The sequence below is a fragment of the Syzygium oleosum genome, unplaced genomic scaffold, assembly GCF_021117445.2.
Source record: "Syzygium oleosum isolate NSW1041296 unplaced genomic scaffold, Sole_v2.1 Sole_v2.21, whole genome shotgun sequence".
NCBI classification, from domain to species: domain Eukaryota; kingdom Viridiplantae; phylum Streptophyta; class Magnoliopsida; order Myrtales; family Myrtaceae; genus Syzygium; species Syzygium oleosum.
In genome coordinates, this window is record NW_026607505.1 from 2,087,209 (window position 1) to 2,106,034 (window position 18,826).

General features: G+C 40.3%; 1 protein-coding gene across 1 annotated transcript; it reads right to left on the reverse strand.

Annotated features, from left to right (window-relative positions):
- Positions 1–14,002: 14,002 nt before the first annotated feature.
- Positions 14,003–17,111, reverse strand: LOC115677471 (bHLH transcription factor RHL1-like). The gene is made up of 7 exons (XM_056320762.1): positions 16,712–17,111; positions 16,348–16,478; positions 16,098–16,253; positions 15,833–15,898; positions 15,139–15,204; positions 14,872–14,943; positions 14,003–14,655 (listed from the first exon to the last, which is right to left on the reverse strand). The coding sequence occupies exons 1-7, from the start codon at positions 17,001–17,003 to the stop codon at positions 14,266–14,268; spliced, it is 1,173 nt and encodes a 390-aa protein (XP_056176737.1). The 5' UTR covers positions 17,004–17,111; the 3' UTR covers positions 14,003–14,265.
- Positions 17,112–18,826: the final 1,715 nt, after the last annotated feature.

Consider the following 18,826-nt stretch of genomic DNA (forward strand, 5'->3'; position numbering starts at 1 on the left):
GAAAGAGAGAGAGAGAGAGAGAGAGAGAGAGAGAGAGACAGGAGGGAAAATCGGTAATCGGGTGATTAATGAGGAATAATCAATCGGCTTTACGGCTTTGTGGGCGATTTGATTGACGAGGTGCATTTTGAGCCGTTGATGGGTCGTCGTGGTGGGCCCGATCTGTCGGTTTCTCGATGATGCTGGGAGTCGTGCGGATTAAGGACTGCGTCAAACCAGGGAGACAACATAAAGACGGTTCGTCCTCCTCTTAGAAATATCTCCCACGTCCCCCCCGCTCCAATAATTATTAAGAAGGGAAAGTTATCCCCTTTTTATCGGGAAAACGAAAGGGACAATTTCACAAATAAACCCTTTAAACTTTGGCCAATGTGACATGCTCTTCTTGAATAAATTTGGGTCTTTAAATTTATCCTGAACGATCAATCTAGATCCCGAACTTTCGGTTCGTTCAATCTAGTCTCCAGCGAATATTAGATCGGTTGAAATTATTCCTGAGTTTTCAAAGTTGCAATCATTGCTCGGATTTTAAAGTATCTTTTCGTTTCGGTCTATTTTCTAAATCAATTTCAGGACTTTGTTGAGGGTTACCTAGGAGCATCCGGACGCCTTATTCTAGATCAACTATATAGGTCGTGTTTATCATATATGTTTTTTAATGAATAAGGTATGTACCTTGAGAAATAATTTGGTCAATCCAGATCCTGAATTTTTAATTTATTCAATCTAGTTTTTAGCAAAAATTAAATTGGTCATTGAAATTCTTCACAAGTTCAAAGTTACAAGGCTCCTACGAGCATCCGGATGCCTTATTCTGGATGTACAATAATGGTACTGTTTATCATTTTTTTTAATGAATAAGGTATATATCTTGAAAAATAATATGCTCAATCTAGTTATTGAATTTTCAATTTATTCAATCTAATCTCTCGCAAAAATTATATCGGTCGTTGAAATTCTTCACAAATTTTCAAAGTTACAATCATTGCCTAGATATTAAAATATCTTTGCATTTCAATTCATTTCCCAAATCAATTCCAAGACTTTGTTGAGGGCACCTACAAGTATCCAGATGCCTTATTCTGGATGTGCTATAATGCTACTGTTTATCATTTTTTTTCCATGAATAAGGTATATACATTGAAAAATAATATGCTATCTTTGTTACATTTTATTTTTCAGTCTTTACAAATATTATGATGGTTCTACTTAAGTATATTTTAGTTAGTGATCTCTATAACAGTAAAAGTAGATCCTCATCTAGAGGTATGTCGGGTTGATATTCCTGCATTTTAAGAATATGTGTTTTTCATAAGGATATCTAACAAAAATACTAATTTATCCGCAGATAATTGTACTTATGCTGATCAAAATCTTGTTCCTAATTTTTTGGATTGAAGAAATTTTGAAGCTTTTATTTTTCATTTTTTTTCTTAAATTTTGTTAAATATGTAAATCAGAAAAGTAAAGTAGTAGTAATATGAACTCAGTACAACATTTTCATTGTAAATTAGAAAATATTTTCCTAAAATTGATCGTTTGTATCGCTTATAAAAATGAACGAACGAAAAAAATTCACTATCCATGTAAAGGTATAGTTATCGATAATGAAAATATTTTTCATTAACTAATTATTTCAAGAAATATAAGTGATTACTTTTAAGGAAAATGTTTTCCAAACTATTCACTTTCCGTGAAACAACGGAACCTAAATCAGGTTTTTACTTTTTCAATTATAGAGATCATAACCGAAAACATACTTAAATGAAACCATCGTAATATTTTTAAAATTTTACCTAAAACTAAAATTTTAGTTTAGTCTTTTGCTGAATAAAAAAAATTGCATTTAACAAATATAGCACCGGAGAAGAATAACCACATGCTATTAAATAAAAAAAAATTGTAGGCATGGCAATAGTTTTCGAATTATCCTTTTCTTACTTGTGTACATATGTTTATTTCAATTGAATTTTAATTTTGAACATTTATATCGTCTTTGCATATCCAACTTTGCCAAAAACTTCTTGCATAATGTATGTACAAGATATGCTTGAACAAATAAAAATACATTGCACGTGTATATATATATATATATCCCTATATAGAGAAAATTACCCAATTAATCCTAAACCTATTGTATTGATGCAAATTCAATATTAAACTTTCTAATTTTGCCAATTTAATCTTAAACCTTTGTACGCTATTCAAAGTAGCCTTTCCGATCAATTCTCACATGAAATTACTGACGTGGGGGTGTGTCACGTAAGATAACCAGCGATGACTAGACCGCTGTATAGGAACTATTTTTGTCGTTTTCTAAAAGAAATGGTTTAAAAATATGAGATATATATGTTTTTTTGAAGTGTCTACCTTAAACAATAACATCGAGATTAACCTTCCTCAAATTTTCCTAACAAAAAAATTGGGACGCATTTGTTAATATAACCTACTATGATAAATGATAAGCATACACAAAGATCACCTACTACAGTAAGTGAAAAATTGCACTTAAAAATTAGGGTTAATACCACGAAAAACCCTAAACTGGTACACTTGTGACACATTTACCCCAAACTATTTTTTTGACCATAAAAAACCCCAAACTGGTACACCTGTGACAATTTTACCCTGAACATACCACAAAAAACCTCAAACTGGTACACATGTGACAATTTTACCCCAACTAATTTTTAATATTATTTTTTTTTTTTTTTTTTTTCTTTTTTCTTTTCTTTTCTTTTTTTTTTCTTCACTTCAACCTCTGGCCGGTCGCCGGTCCGGCGACCAGCCAGAGGCGGAAGCCGGCGAGGGCCGCCCTCGCTCGACTCGGCAAGGGCGACCCTCGCCGGATCTAGCGAGGGCCGCCTCGCCCGACTCGAGCAAGGGCTCGGCCCCGCCCGCCAGCGAGGCCGCTCGCCCGGTCGGGCGAGGCGCCTTCGCCTAGCGCAGGCGAGGGTCGCCTGCCGAGTCGGGCGAGGACGCCTCGCTCGACGCCGGCGAGGACAACCCTCGCCCTACGCAGTGCGAGGGTCGCCCTCGCCGAGCCTGGGCGAGGGTCGCCCTCGCTCGGGCGGGCGAGGACGGCCTCGCCGACGCCGGCGAGGACAACCTCGCCCGACGCAGCGAGGGCGCTCCTTGCCCGATACGGCGAGGGTCGCCCTTCGCCGGATCGGGCGAGGACGGCCCTCGCTCGACGCCGGCGAGGGCGGCCCTCACCCGACGCGGCGGCGGCTCGCCCGACGCCGGCGAGGGTCGCTCGCCGACGCCGGGCGAGGGCGGCCTCGCCCGACGCCGCGGCGAGGGCGGCTCGACGCCGGCGAGGGCGGCTCGCCAGCTGCTTTCGCGCTCGGCGGACCGGCGACCGGCCGAGGTTGAAGATAAAGAAAAAAAAAATAAAAGGAAAAAAAAATAAAAAAAATAAAAAATCGAAAAAAATAAAAAATAATATTAAAATTTTAATTCAGGGTAAAATTGTCACATATGTACCAGTTTGGGATTTTTTGTGGTAAGTTCAGGGTAAAATTGTCACAGATGTACCAGTTTGGGGTTTTTGATGGTCAAAAAAATAGTTCGGGGTAAAATTGTCACAGGTGTACCAGTTTGGGGTTTTTTATGGTCAAAAAAATTGTTTGGGGTAAATGTGTCACAAGTGTACCAGTTTAGGGTTTTTCGTGGTATTAACCCTATTAATTTGGCTAATTTTAATAACAATATCTGAAAGATAAACCTCATTTAAATATAACTTATTATATTTACGATGACCCATCTCCTTTTATGCAATTCGATAATATGAATTCACAACAAAATTGAAATCATTAAAAATTTAATCTAGATTACTTAAAATTTTGTTAGTATTATATTTTATGCTTGTCAATTCATCGATTTAAATCCATGTTTAATTTTATAAAATGTACATTTAAATAAGAAAAATTAAAATAAATTAAATTTGAAAATTCAATATTGAAGATTTAATTAAATGAAAATTTCTGAAATTAATTTTAAACAAAGGTATAACCTCTTGACTTTTAACTAAATACATTGAAGCGATTTAGTTTGGTGAATAAAGAACATTTCACTAAATAAAGAAATCCACTCAATTTAAAAATAAATTAAAATATAACAAACTAAAGTTATGTGATAATTAAATAAACTATTGACAAATTACGAATAACTTATGTTAACCAGTAAGGGCAAATCTTTTGCACTCAATAGATAAATCCTGTAAAATTTAAAATTTGCATCCGAAAAATTAAAAAATTATAGAAACATAAGGAATATCTCATGATTTTTCCATCTTTATTCAAGAAAATATAATAAGTAATTTTTATCTTTGAAAATGTTTATTTATCATCTATGTCATGTAAATAATTACTCTTACTTCCGAAATCCAATTATCTTAAACCTGCAATTTATCTTAAATTAGATATTGTGAGGGATTACCTAAAACTAAAATTATAAATTAGCCTTTGAATGAATAAAACGAAAATTAGATTTAACAAATATAGCACCGGATAAGGATAACGCATGCTATTAAATAAAAAAAATTGAAGACATGCTAATGATTTTTATATTCTCCTCTACTAACTTGTCTAAATATGTTTATTTCAATTAAATTTAAAGTTGTATATCATCTTTGTATATCCAACTCTGCAAAAAAAAAATCATTTTGGGATATTGTATGCACTCAATACACCACAACCCCAAAATAACATTCAACAATACAGAAATATGCTCGACAAGGATAAAAGTCCTTATATATAAATACCGACACAAATAAAAGTACCTGTACATAAAGAAATAGTTGAGTTAACTCGAACATCATTAGAGTTAATTTCCGAAAAAGCGACAGTCCATGTTTGTGAAATTTTACAAAATGCACTTCTCACAACATCTCACTCCAAGTGACTTTGTGGTCCAAAGAACAGAATATGATATTATTGGTGATTACACCATCCTCCACTCCCTTCTCCCACTAATATATTTTTATATATATTTCTGAGGAGGTGTTCTCTATTTAATTAGACCCACTCCTTTATTTTCCATGAAAAATTCATAAAACATCACCCACTCTTTTAATATATTTTACATAGCATAAGTGAATAAATAAAAATTTATAGATATCACCATCCCAAGTTCCCAACTTTATGAGCACCACCACCGCACCCTCCCACCCAAGGAAGCTGCTCTGACGTGGTTCGGATCGCACCAATAAATATAGCCCTTATAAAAATAAAATGACATAAATATAAATATAAATATAAATATTATATATATTGTTGAAACATAAATGTATATATATATACATCATCTTTTTCGTGGGCTACTTCCATAGATGTGGCCGGTAGTTGTGCCCGCGTGACTTAAACCAGCCATCGCCCACAGTTTTTGCGCGCACGATAAATACCTCCCTCTTTTTATTTTTCAACATTCTTGGGATAAAATAAATAATTCAAAAATTATTTTATTAAAAATGATCGTCTATATTGCTTACAAAAATGAACGAACGAGAAAAAAGTTTCGATCGTCTATGCAAATGATTAGACATTTATTGTTGTCGATAAATATTTCATGCTATACAAGCGATTACTTTTAATAATATGTTTTTTCAAATTATGCATTTTTCGCAAAATGAATGGAGACTTAAAATAAAAATATTTCACTATTCCATGGCCATATACATATGTCACTCTCCGCCTTCGTAAGATCGGGCAGACAGGTTATCTCCGACTCAACTCACCTAGTGAAGGGATCCTACTCTAATACCATTTATCGCGACCCACCGTGCGCCGCACGAGCTATTTTACGACCAAAGAACTGCCAGCCCGTGACACATAAAGATATATATGTATCGGCCCGTGACACATAAATACATATACACGTATATCTCAACTGGTATTGTCAAGTTAACATTATATATATATATATATATATATATATATATATATATATATATATATAATTGAATTTGAGATTAGGATATTGCCGGGCTGTCTCGAACTCATCGTGCCTTTCCTTGTGAACAGGTATTATCTTGCTAATCTTCTAATTAAATGAATAAATAAAAAATAAAAAAAAGCATTATCCATTACCTCGGTTAAGCCTGCCACCGTTATTGGCGGTGGCGAACTTCAAGTTCCGACGAAGATTCTTGCCCTGTTGCGCATGCGTGCATGCGCTTCCAATACTCACTATTTTAGAATATAAGCAAATGATTATTATGTATATATACTGTTGAATATTGTGGATTGTGTAAAATATACGTAACCCGATACTATTTATCGTAAAATATATGATTATTATGTATACATACATGGTATTTTTTTCTCCCTTCGGTTAATGTCTTTAGATCTTAAACACAAGAACTGAAAAACTTTAGGAGTTGTAAGGAAAGATTTTTCAATAAGTGAAAAATCGAGGACGGGTATTACGATGAAAATCTCACGCCTGCTACGGAATGTTATAGTGGTATGAAATCCATAAGTCCATTAACATATCCGGTTAATGCAGTTCCGCTCGGAAATTTAAAATCTCATCCCCAACAACCATCGCGTAGCAAGGCTCATTCTTTAACCATCTCCATTTTGGTAAATTCGTGTAATAATTGGTAAATTTTAAAGCGTTATTAAGAAAGATAAATGAAAAGTTGGTAAAAGATAAGGAAACTTGATGATAAAAGAAAAACAGAACCTCGAACTCGTGCCCGACGGTGTTCAAAAATGGGGAAAGCTTTTGGGCTGTGTGTGTGATCCTTCCACATCAATATAGTCTTGACACGTCGTATTTCTAAGGGCATCATTATAAGGCTCACATGATACATCGTATAGGTATAATGTCAACCTGATTATTGATTTATGATATATTTTGGTCAATCATATAAAAGAATTGTAGGCTGTCGTGATTATAGTAAGATTCGAGTACAATTAGTCCCGTCTTATTTGGTTTGGCAGTTAACTTTACACAAATATTGTAGGTTAATTGCCAGAAAAAAAGTCCTAAACCCGTTACAGAATGCCAATTCAGTTTTGAACTTTTTAATTTTTCCATATTTGCAGGAAATTCCAATGCAGTCATTCAGTCAATTGCTACCGGAAATCGCTAACATGATGTCTAGTGATCACCGAGCGTCCTACATGGCATGTTGACGTGAGCAACTTTATTCGAAACAACATCCTAAGTGTATTGCCATGTCAGCGATTTCCTACAACAAATCGATTGAAAGAGCTACACTAGAATTATGCACAAAATTTACAACTAAACTGGCAAAATCGAAAAGTTTTGGACTGAATTAGTAATTTTTCCTAAAGCTTGTATCAATCCCTCAAGCTCCATTATGTTTTCTACGATGATGGCCATCCCATGGACATCTTTGCTTCGAAACAAAACAATTAAAATTAGGCTCGGTCAACTGGAATGTGTTCACGGATCAGCAACTCAAGTAACATCATGATTGAAAGTGATAGATTAATGTTGCTTTTATCCAACATTGTTGGTAATCAAAAAAAAAATTCTCTGGTTAAATAAAAAACATGATTTTTATACTATTGTCACCATTCGATATTGCAATCGTAGTTTATCTCGTGATATATTTGATACCTAAAATAATCTCATGTAACAATTAGGACAAATATCATATTTCCATCCCGGCACCGACGAAAAATGCCAACTAAGCGCCGGAGATATGCACGTGGCGCTGACGTAGAATAATAAATAAATTCCACGTCAAAAAAATTTGTCAAATCCAAATATGCACATAATTGGGCGTTTGCCGCTCTGAAGATTATTTGCAATCCGTAGGATGGACCCATGCCATTCAGATAATTGATCTCTCACTCCTCTCGTCAAATCCTGATAACGAAGGGCCACCCCATGAGACCTATTATTACTAAATAATCGGAGAATTTTTACGATACATTCAATTTAAAGAAAATAAAATTCGATATCATCTCATGAGCACGAGATTGTCCGCTTTCTTTTTGTCAAGTGCAATTCCAATGTTCGACCTAGTCATCAATTTAATTGACTCACCCTGTACCGTGCATATAGTAGTCTGCGCGGACCTAATTATATTGACCTACTTAGATTGACTATCATTGGAAAATCTTGTAAAATAGGGCGTGCATCTAAGTTTTGGTCAGTTAAACAATACTACTTTCGAACCGTATGAAACGTGATAATTAGGCTGATAGACGGAGACCTGACTCAACGTTGACGGAGCATCGGAATAACCTTATCTAGGGCTGTCAATAATTTTTACCCGATTTATTCGGGTATTTTCGGGCCGGGAATTCTTCATGTTCGGTTATAATTTAAATTAAGGGTGGTTTATTTTAATGGTTTATAACTCTTCTCTGGAAGGTGAAATTGCGGACTCCGGCTGACTCGGATAAGGTCCTCATCCTAGATTGACAAGACAAGAGCATGCAATGATACAGCACATGAAATCCCCCAAGACATTAATTATGACATGTACCGTCTAATTCCGAGTAGGAACCCACCCAACTTGGTTGTTTAGGTGCACTGGCTTGTGCTCCCACAGTAGCTTGTCTCCAGCACAATGTCAACCCCTCATCATCCCATTTTGCAACGTACGTCCAGCTCATGCTGTACCCTTCGTTGCCCAAAAGATGGAGCTTTCCTTGAGGGCCACCAACGGTGGATAAAATGTGATTTTCTTGATGGACCAGACTATTCAAATTGCTAAGTCCCTTTTTTTTCTTTTTTTTTGTTAAGGCGCAATTTGTTTCGCGAAAAATGAATAGTTTCGAAAAATGATCGCTTGTATCGCTTGCAAAAACTAATCAACGAAAACTATTTTCATCGTCCGCGAAGATGTTTTAGACATGAATTATTAAACACTTTCCACTGACTAATTATTTCAAGCGATATAAGCGAACATTTTTAGAGATTTATTTTTTTTTTCAAATCGTTCATTTTTCGCGTAACAAAAGGAGACTAAGGGCGCAAATGACAGCATTTCTCTTTCCCGGACGAGTTTCTGAGCAAAAAGTAGCGTTTGATAGCGACACAAAATTTTTATTCCCATAATAGAAATTCGTTTGATAACGACGCAAAATTTCTATTCCCGGTGGCAGCGAGCGGCAGCGGATGCGGATGAGCGGGCGGACGAGTGGTGGTGGCGACGAGGACGCGGCTGGTTGGGATGGCCGCGGCGGCGGCGATGAGGGGCGGCGAGCGGCCGTGGCGTGGACGGCCGACGAAAAGCAGCGGTGGCGGCCGATCGGCGAGCGGCACGGTGTGAACGGCGGTGGCAACTGGACGACGCGGCAGCAGATGGCATGGTGAGCGGCAGCGGCGACGGCAGCGGCGTGGGGCCGGCGAGGGTGGTGGCGGTGGCGACGAAAATAGAGTTGTTATTTCTATTTTGTTCCAAATCTATTTTTGGACCAAAATTTGTCCCGGAAATTAAAAAATGAAATTATTTTACCAAACGGATTTCTATTCCAAACCTCTTTCCGGAGAAAAAAATAGAAAAATAAGGAAATAAAATGATTATCATTTGCGCCCCGAAAGCCTAGCTTGTTACACTTTCCCAACCCTAGCACACCACTCACTCGTTCAGCAGCAGATGCACTCCTTCACAAATACCTGAAAACCCTCAGCTCAGACAACTGATGATGGACTGCGGCCTACGAAGTTCAGGCAGGGTTGGAGGACCACAGTGTGGTCCTATAGAGCAAAATGTAGTGCGAAATCTAACGTTTGCTTGGAAATGGACAACGAACAAGCATGAAGAGAGAGTTTTGTGCTTCCATCTGTATCTTATCTTAAGGGGGAAAGAAGAAGTGGGAAAAAGAAACCCCGAAAGAGAATATGCTTTCTTGGGGGAAACAGTACAAAAAAAGTTCTAAATTTATTACATTGATACTAATTCAGTCCTAAACATTTCACTCGGACCAATTTAATTTTAAATTTTTTCACATTGATATCAATTCAGTCCTTCCGGTCAATTTAGGCCAAAAAACGCTAATGAAGATGCCGACCGTGCTACATCGAACGTCCGGAGCTGACGTGAACATTTTTAAAAAAATTTCAATTTTTTTTGAATTATTTGTTCTTTTCTTTTCTTTATATTTTTTTCTTTTTTTTCCTTCATTTTGGCAAACGAGGGTTGTCGACGACCCTTGCCGGCCATGAGCGAGGGCGCGCATGGCCAGTGAGGGCACTGATGCCCTCGCCTAGGGTCTTTGCAACCACACCGGTCGCAGGCAAGGCGGCCCTTGCCAAGTGGCCAGGGAGGGTCATCGCCAAGTGGTCGCCGGCCACTGGCCACATGCTAGGAAAGAAGAAGAGCCAGCCACAGGCCACGAAGGAAAGAAGAAAAAGAAAATTTCTCTTTTATTCCTGATTTTTGTTCCCAGAATCAAGAATCAACTTTTTTTTTTATTCTTGATTATGTTCCAAAACTGATTCTGAAAACAAATTTGTGCCCGGGAACAAAATATTTACCAAACGGATTTCTGTTCTTTTTTTGTTCCCGGGAATAAAAGAATAAAATCAGGCACTATTTGGTCGGTTATCAAACAGGCCCTAAGTCACGTATCATTAAAAAAGCATAAGTTACAGCACTCCGCGGCTCGGCCACGACATAGAACAACCAGACCTCTAGCTCCATATATATATACCGATTCCTATTCATGGGAGAATCTTGTACACATGTTGGAGGCTTCATGTCGACATGATTGATCGTTTATTAGCACCAATATGGGCCACCGCATCCTGTCTCAGCAAGTTTCCATGATCTTCCCCGTCTCTTTCTGTGCATCGTACGCTGTGTGCGCTGGTAGCGGATTAAGCTCGGCATGCATGCACCAACTTATTCAGCTTCATATATCCAAGGACAAGATATCGTTCGTACTGATGCACGCGAGCTTAAATTACGGTCGCCCCAAGAAAATCGACCCTTCATCGCAGCAGAATTTCGCGGCCAGAAACCCCGGAAAATTCGTGCAGACCGAGTACTTAGATTTTCAGTTCAAGGTGATGTCGACGAGAAAGTTACTAGTACGTACGGCTCGGTCGTGATCGCATCTTCCTTCCCACAGCGGTAAATGGTTTCACAAAGGACGCATGCAGTACAATTGCTTCTGCCATAGTACTCACGATCCCACCAATTCCTAGACAATCGATCCCCCGTTTCGTGATCCAGGGAAAATTCTCTGTTTTAACCAAATCTCACTTACCGGATAATGACAGACATTTTGGTATCGGTTTAACTATATAAGGTTTTATTTTATGATCTATTTATTTTATGTCGAGAAAGTCCGCCCTTTTTTTTTTTTTTTACCTAAGGAAACTCCGGACCCATGGCGGAGCTCTTCATCGACCTCGTAGATCGGGCGAAACCCGCGTCGAAATCGAATAGGAAACTGAACGTAAGATAGCTTGCATTTGGTGGCTTGGAAAATCGAGTACGATCGTTAACGTTTTCGAGAAAAGGAATAGATTATTGTTCAGTGAAAATAAGTCCGGCTAGATATGATAATAGGTCAAACTCGAGCTCTTTCTAGTGATAACGCCTAGTATTGCATCTATATCTTGCATAAACAGACATTTAATATATGGTAAGATGTAACCAAATTAACCTCTCTCGAATCCTATTGGGTTTCACATTTTCCCTTTTTATCATGTAAGCACTTCTTTTAAGTCCTTTAGCTTTTTACGATTGTGCCATGGCAATAGTCCTCGCTCGTCTCAAACGGGCCGCGGTCGGTGCTGAGGAAGGATACCATCGGTAGTGTTAAATACGAGCATTTCGAAGCAAGTGCGAGACCCTTACGGCAATACCCAGAGAAAGTCGAGAGTAGCCGTACCCGCTGTCCCTCCGGATTCCCGCCCTTTTTTTAACAAAGGGGGGGGAAAAAACTTTTAACCCAGTCCATATTACCTCTTTAGTTCTGGGTCTACACACTCAAATGGTCACTCGATTTATTGAGAAAATGAACTTGTTTTTGGGCCTTGATAACAAAGCCCGATACCGTTCTTAGTCATAAGGCGGGGTTTGGATTCATTATCCTTTGTAATTGTGACCATAGTCCTCCTGACTCTGAATTGAAGAACTCGTTGCGGTCTGGTATTGAATATATATGTTTCCCTTTAAGATACTTCTAAAGGATGTGTAAATAATCATCGATTCTAAGGTGCCGTGCTGCTAAGCGGGACAAACTTATCATGCTAAGCACGGGCAACTTGATCGAACAAAAAGATTGTCAATCGTTGGATCATGAGCCAGACATTTGATGAACAGCTCCAATTGATAGATCCTAGGTATTGGCATGATAGCCTTCCTTGCATATCACAAATTTGTGTGTTTGGAATCCGAGAGTTCGACAGAGTGATTGAGCGCCCCGATTCCGGTATGACAAAAACTCAAAGTAATCTTAGAACACTGCGCTTGCAAGTTCTGAGAGAATCTCATTCGACGCACATGGATGGGCAAGTCGCACGCATCCATGGGGTCAGTTGAGTCAGAGATTCGATGTCTCAATCTTATTCAAAGAGTAAAAAGGAAAAGAATAATTGGGTTTGGAAAAGAAATTGAAATAGACCAAAGAACAACTACACCGCATCACTGACAAGAGAAAATTGTCAAAAAAGTCATAAACTTATTGCACTTTTTTCCAATTCCAATTGAGTTCATCCAATTTTGACCAGAATTCGTTGACGTTGACGCCGGCCGTCTTATGTTGGCAAGGCCAGAGCTTATGTGGACAATTTTAATTAATATTTTAATATTTTTTCAATTTTTTCAATTGATTTTTTTCTTCTTTTTTGATTCCTTTCTTCTTCCTCCTTTTGTCGGTGACCGGCCACTAGCCAGAAACAATGGTTGGGCAGGCTGGCCTCGCTTGGGCGAGGGTCACCGTCGTCGGCCACAGGCGAGGCTCCAGGCGAGGGTGAGCCCCGGTGAGGGTAGGCCTCGCCCAGGCCAAATCTAGCGAGGTTGACCCTCGCCCGGTGTCGCCTTTAGTATCGAATTAGCAAAAATGCAATAGATTTAGGATTTTTCGGACAATTTTCCCTCGTTGACCAAAGGGGACCTATATTCTAAACTTGGCACGAAATCATGATGCATTTAAAGGCCCTTCGTCGCTCACCACTATCTTCCCTCAAACCCGACTTACAGACTGCGATTCTTGAGTTCGTGAAACTCTCTCTCTCTACTGCCAACCACGACATGATGCAGAAGATCTCTATCAAAAACTAGAGCCGAAAGATCTGGTGCACGACCCTAGAATAATGTCCCAGACGCAACTCCTGTCCATGATGTTCTTATACTACCGGATACCATACGTGTATTCTTAATGCTTTTTAGCTCTTTGCTGAGTTTTGTTGATGCACGAAACGTGGGGTCAATGAACTTGTCGTGCATGACACGAATTTGGCCGCAGCTGCAATATTTTTGCTGCTGAAATGTTGGCTCTTTTCCTTCTTTTTCCTTCCCTTTTTATGATCTTGATGAATGGTTTTTTTAGAGGATGAGTCGTTACCACAACCGTCTTTCATCCATCAGAATACTTGAGTAGTCGTAGCGTACAGGAGAGGTGATTCGGGTTGACCATCGAGGTTAATTTAATGCCGAGTTACTTAACTAACACCTAAGATAAAACAATTGTCAACTCATGTACGTAACAATTCGCGGCGTTGGAATAATTTGTATAGCCGGGATCTACAATTCCACGTTTTGCGTTGTCCGTTCAATAATCGATCATCCTATTGATTGGTGATTCCGAGATTCTCGCAATATTTATTCAATCTTCACAAACCGAAGACAACTAATAGAATTACCATCAATTATTTTAATCACGGAATTAACCCGTGATTAAGCAGTCATTAAGAGCCATCATTTGATAATCATGAACAGAATTTAAAAAAAAAAAAAAAACAATCCCATCAAAACGAAAGATGGACAGCGGGTAGCTTTTGATTTTTTTTTAATAAACACAATTATGTAGAAATTAAAGAAAAAGGGGAAAAAAAAAAGGTCGTACTAGAATAATATTAATGTCCAGAACCTCAAACAAAAGTAGGTTCGCTGAATTTGGTTCGATCTCGTCTTCCTTTCTTGTCCGTAGCTTGTAGTAGTAGCCGGCACTTTCTGTTAAAGTTAGCTTTCCCCTCCCCAAAAACGTCGCTACCGCGATGTCGTATTTGGCACTTTCAGGTTCATGACTCAAGGACGTCCGTCGATTCCACGGCGTTAGGCCCGCCTTTCCGGCCCCGTGTTTCCGTGCCCGGCCCGGGTCATCACGGCTTGGAGACGGAGGCGGCGTCCTTGCCGGACCCGCCGTCGAGGCCGTTGCCGAGGGCCACCGACTGGACGGTCAGGACCGACACGCTGGGGGAGGCGGGGGGCCCCTCGCCGCCGGGCCCGAGGGCGGCCGGGTTGCGGGGGCGGGCCGGGGCGCTCCTCGGCCGGTGGGACGTGGCGGAGGATATCGTGGTGGCGAGCGATATGGGCATGAGGCAGAGCCCCTTGCCCTGCAGGTACTGCATGGCCGACCCCATGTCCTCCTCCATGAGCTTGGCCACCTGGTTCTCCGCCACCATCAGGCCGTCGCCGGTCGACGACGACGCCGCCTGATGGCCGCCGTTGCTGCCGTTCCGCCCCGCTTGGATGCAGTCACCACCTCCTCCCTAGAAACGAAACAACCATCCGCTCTCATTCTTTAACGATCCAAATTTGTAATTTTATACAGAAAAAATGGCTGCGCATTCAATTTGAATAGAAAAATTTCTCTACATCATTGAAAAGGGTTACTAGAAATTTCCGCTTTTTTTCCTATTTTCTAATTTTCCAAGTAATTTCTTTTTCTGTCGGGAAAAAATAGGGAGAGAAATGGAAAAATGTACCTCGGAGGACATGGCAGCCACGAGAGGAGCCACCCCGCCGGCCGCTCCGCCCAGCCGACTCACGCTCAGCACCTGCTCCCCAAAAATAAAATAAAAAATACAGAATTTCATATTAAAAAAAAGTAAATTAAAGCAGTTTGATATTCCGCAAGCGAAAATAAAAAATGGGTTAAAAAAGAGAGAGATAAATTCCAATTTTCCGAATACACAATTAATTAAGAATGGGAATTTTTCGAAAAATGAAAAAAAATGGAGAAAAGAGAGGACCTTGACTTGGAGCTGCAGGAACTTCACATAGTCTATGATCTCATCCAGCATCGACGCCTTGTCCGTCTGTCACATTCCATCGTAACCCCCACATCAATATCATTTTCTTCCGCGAAAAATACAAAATTCAAAAAATATTTTTCGAAAAACATCCTCTGTATCAATGAGAAAATTAATGAAAATTTTCGGACGTAAATTACTATCAACGGTGAAAATATTTTTCATCGATTAATTATTCCGAGCAATACAAAACGATCATCTTTTTGAAGAAATAATTTCCATAATCATTCGCCGTCCGCAAAAACAACAGAAAGGTATTAAAAGAAAAATCAGTACTTAAAATAAATAATTTTATTAAGATGATGCTTTTTGGCGCGATTAATTATATCCATCCGATAAATACGGCAACCGGAAGATCCGGCGGTGGGGACCACCTCTAATTTTCCGGACGCACGGCAGCACACGCGCAGCGAACGAGAGAGAGAGAAAAAGATGAGCCGACTCGACGGTGACCCATCGGACGGAACAACCGCCCACACCCACGACCGACACGTGTCGCCCCCGAGGCGGCGCGCATTCGGTTCGCGAGAGGAAATCCCCTTTTTATCCCCTCCCCCACCCACCCCCCACGCCCCCAACAAAACAGTGACGTCATAAATCCGGGACAGGGGTTGAGTAGGGAAAATATTCTGACCTTGTTGGCGTCGGGGACCAGCTCCTGCAGCGCTTTCATTCTCTCTGCGATTCGCTCCCTGCGTAGCTGCACCAATTCGAAGTGCCAAACAACCAGAAAAGGACGGATGAATTTTCCTTTTTTTTTTGATGAAATATGTTTAATTTCGATCGTAATTGAATTAAAAGAAGGGTGGGGAAAATAACGAAAAATCGGCTGGAAAAAATTTAATTTATTTTCGGCGTGTATTTGGAAATCGAAGGGAGGGAAATGCGGCGGTGGCTACTCTTTCGGCAATACTGTGGGGATCGGTGGCTTGGCCTCTCCTCGCCCTCACCCTCTGCTGCTTCGGCTGGGCGGCCGGGGCCCCGCCCCCGCCCGTCGACGCGCTCGCCGCCGCCTGGGCCGCGAAATTCGGCGCGGCCTGTATCGCGCCGCCTCCCTGCGAGCCGGAAAAAAAAGGATCAAACTTTTGAGCGCTGATAAACTCAGCTGTTCAACCATTTTGAGAGAGAGAGAGTGAGAGAGGGAGATGCCTGCTGAGGAGGGTGGAAGAGGTGGGTCGGGTTCGGAGCCTGACCCGACGCGTGCAGCGACCCGGCGAATCCATCGTACAGTGAGTGTACGGCGGCGCCGCCGCCGCCGCCGTGTCCTCCTCCTCCTCGTCCTCCTCCCTGCCAAGTCAAACTGGAATCCGTAAAGACACGATCTTTCGACGTCCGATTTTGAAAACGACCTGCTCGTGCCCAAAAAGATCGAACCGAAGTTTCACGTACGATCACAGTTTACGATCAATTGGATTCCTCCGTTATCAAAATCCCGACTTTTTCTTTTCCTTTTTCCTGAAAACAGAGCCCAAAAAAAAACACGAGTCGAAAGTAGGTCGCGAACCCACCTGACCCGAACCGTCGGCGACGTCGTGGGGCATCAGCAGCATCTGGTGCTGCTGCTGCTGCAGCATCATCATCGCCGCCTTGGAGCCGCCATTGCCGATCTGGTGGAGCCTCGCCGCAGCATCGGCGGGCAGCTCGATGGGCCCGCCCGCATTCGCGGGGGCGAGGTCGGGCCACGCGGGGAGGGCGGAGGAGAGCATCACCTGGTCGAAGAAGTCGTCGCCGGCGGCGGCGGCGTGGAGGCCGAGGAGGGAGCTCAGGCCGCCCTGAATCTCCCTGGAAGACGGCGGAGGTTGCATCTCTGCGTGCTTTGATGAAGGAGGAGGAGGAGGAGAAGCGGCGGCGGTGGTGGTGGTGGGGAGGTTGCGTGGGGTTGGGGAAAGGGGAGAAGGGAAGCGACGAGTGAAGGACTTTCGGGGATTCGAGTGTTTCTTTCTTATGGGGGGCTGGTCCGTCCGTCGTCGCGTCACGTCGCTCAGCTCGTGACGTCATCAATATATTTTTTTGGGAAAATTGGATTTTTCTCTCCCCGAATAATATAAAAAAAGAAGGGTATTTTTAGCGACCAGCGGTATCGAATTCTCAAACCTAGTTTGTTAGCGCGTCCGTGATTTATATTTTATTCCCTTTTGGACAATGTCTTGTTAAATCGATAACGCAATTGGACAGGGGATTAAAACATTTTATATTAGTTTTGGGTAAATCTGTCACGGGCGTTTCGATCTTGAGTTTTTTGGTGATCCGAAATTTAATTTGGGGTAAATTTATCACAAATATATTAATTTGAGATTTTTCGTGATATTAACCATTTTCCAAAAGAAAGTGTCGGAGCTGGTCATTGCACTAGACAATTAAGGAATTTCGCTCGGTGTAGTTTTTGGTGGGTAGTGAGTAGTTAACTTCTTTTTACCTTTACCTATCTATTTTCTTTGGCCAATTTAATTTTTTTTCTCTTTAACGCTTCGTCTGTTTCGCGGAAAATAAATAATTTGGAAAATATTTTTCTCAAAATGTTCGCTTGTCCCACTTGTAAAAATAAATGAACGAAAAATGTTTAGACATAAATTGTTGTTGATAATAGAAAATATTTTTCATTGACTGATTATTTCAAGAGATACAACTAATCATTTTTAGAAAATTATTTTTTGAATTGTTCATTTTCCGCAAGATAAACGAAACCTAAATTTGAATTCCATTACAATATTAAAATAACATGTAGATGTGATCTTAGTGGGAAAACAAAGAGGGAGACAACACTTAACAAGTGTTTTGAATTGGAACCACGTCGGATTTCAGACACCTGAATATTACTGACGGCGAGCTCAAGATCATAGTTAGGCTTTTCTAAAATCTTAAATTTTCAATTCACCAAAAAATAAAATCCAAAGTCCTCAATTAACCAACGACCAAAAGAATAATTCTAGTTTCTGTACTTTATCTAATATATATATCAGCCATAACTTAAGTATACCAAATGTTTTTCAATTGCTTTATTTGGATCAATAATTTTCACGATTTAATGTACATTGATTGTAGTGCTTTTACTTTAATTGTTTACATGGGGTAAGGCATGCGCCGTAATTAAGTAATTAAAGATATAAAATGATTAGTTATGTACTAATTAGGTGAGTATAAGATAAAGAAAGCAAATGTAATTTAGGAAGTCTAGAAGTGAATAGAGAGAAAAAAAAGTGGCTAGTTATTTATGAAATGAATGGTACGAGAGAAAAAAAGGAATGGTGATTTAGGAAATATCAAAGTGAGAAGAAATACGGTTTTGACAAGCATATATAGATAGGAGAATCAATTCAAAGAATGACACAAGTCTAATTCATTTTTCAAAAGAAAATTACACAACTTAATGAAAATTAGCCTAAAATTTGACGGGGAATATATATATATGTTTGTTCTCATCGGTATTCTCGACCTGTATGGGCGACCTGAAAATTGTTCACCTATTTACAACTTTACCATATCACTTTCTAAAGATACCCTCACCCCTTTCCAACGTATGCTCAACATACAAGCACACCTTCATGTCTCTCTCACTGGTAGGGGTGATCGGTTTCAGGCCAGGTAAATTGCAAACCTGAAACCTGAAACCTACCATGTTAGAACCGAT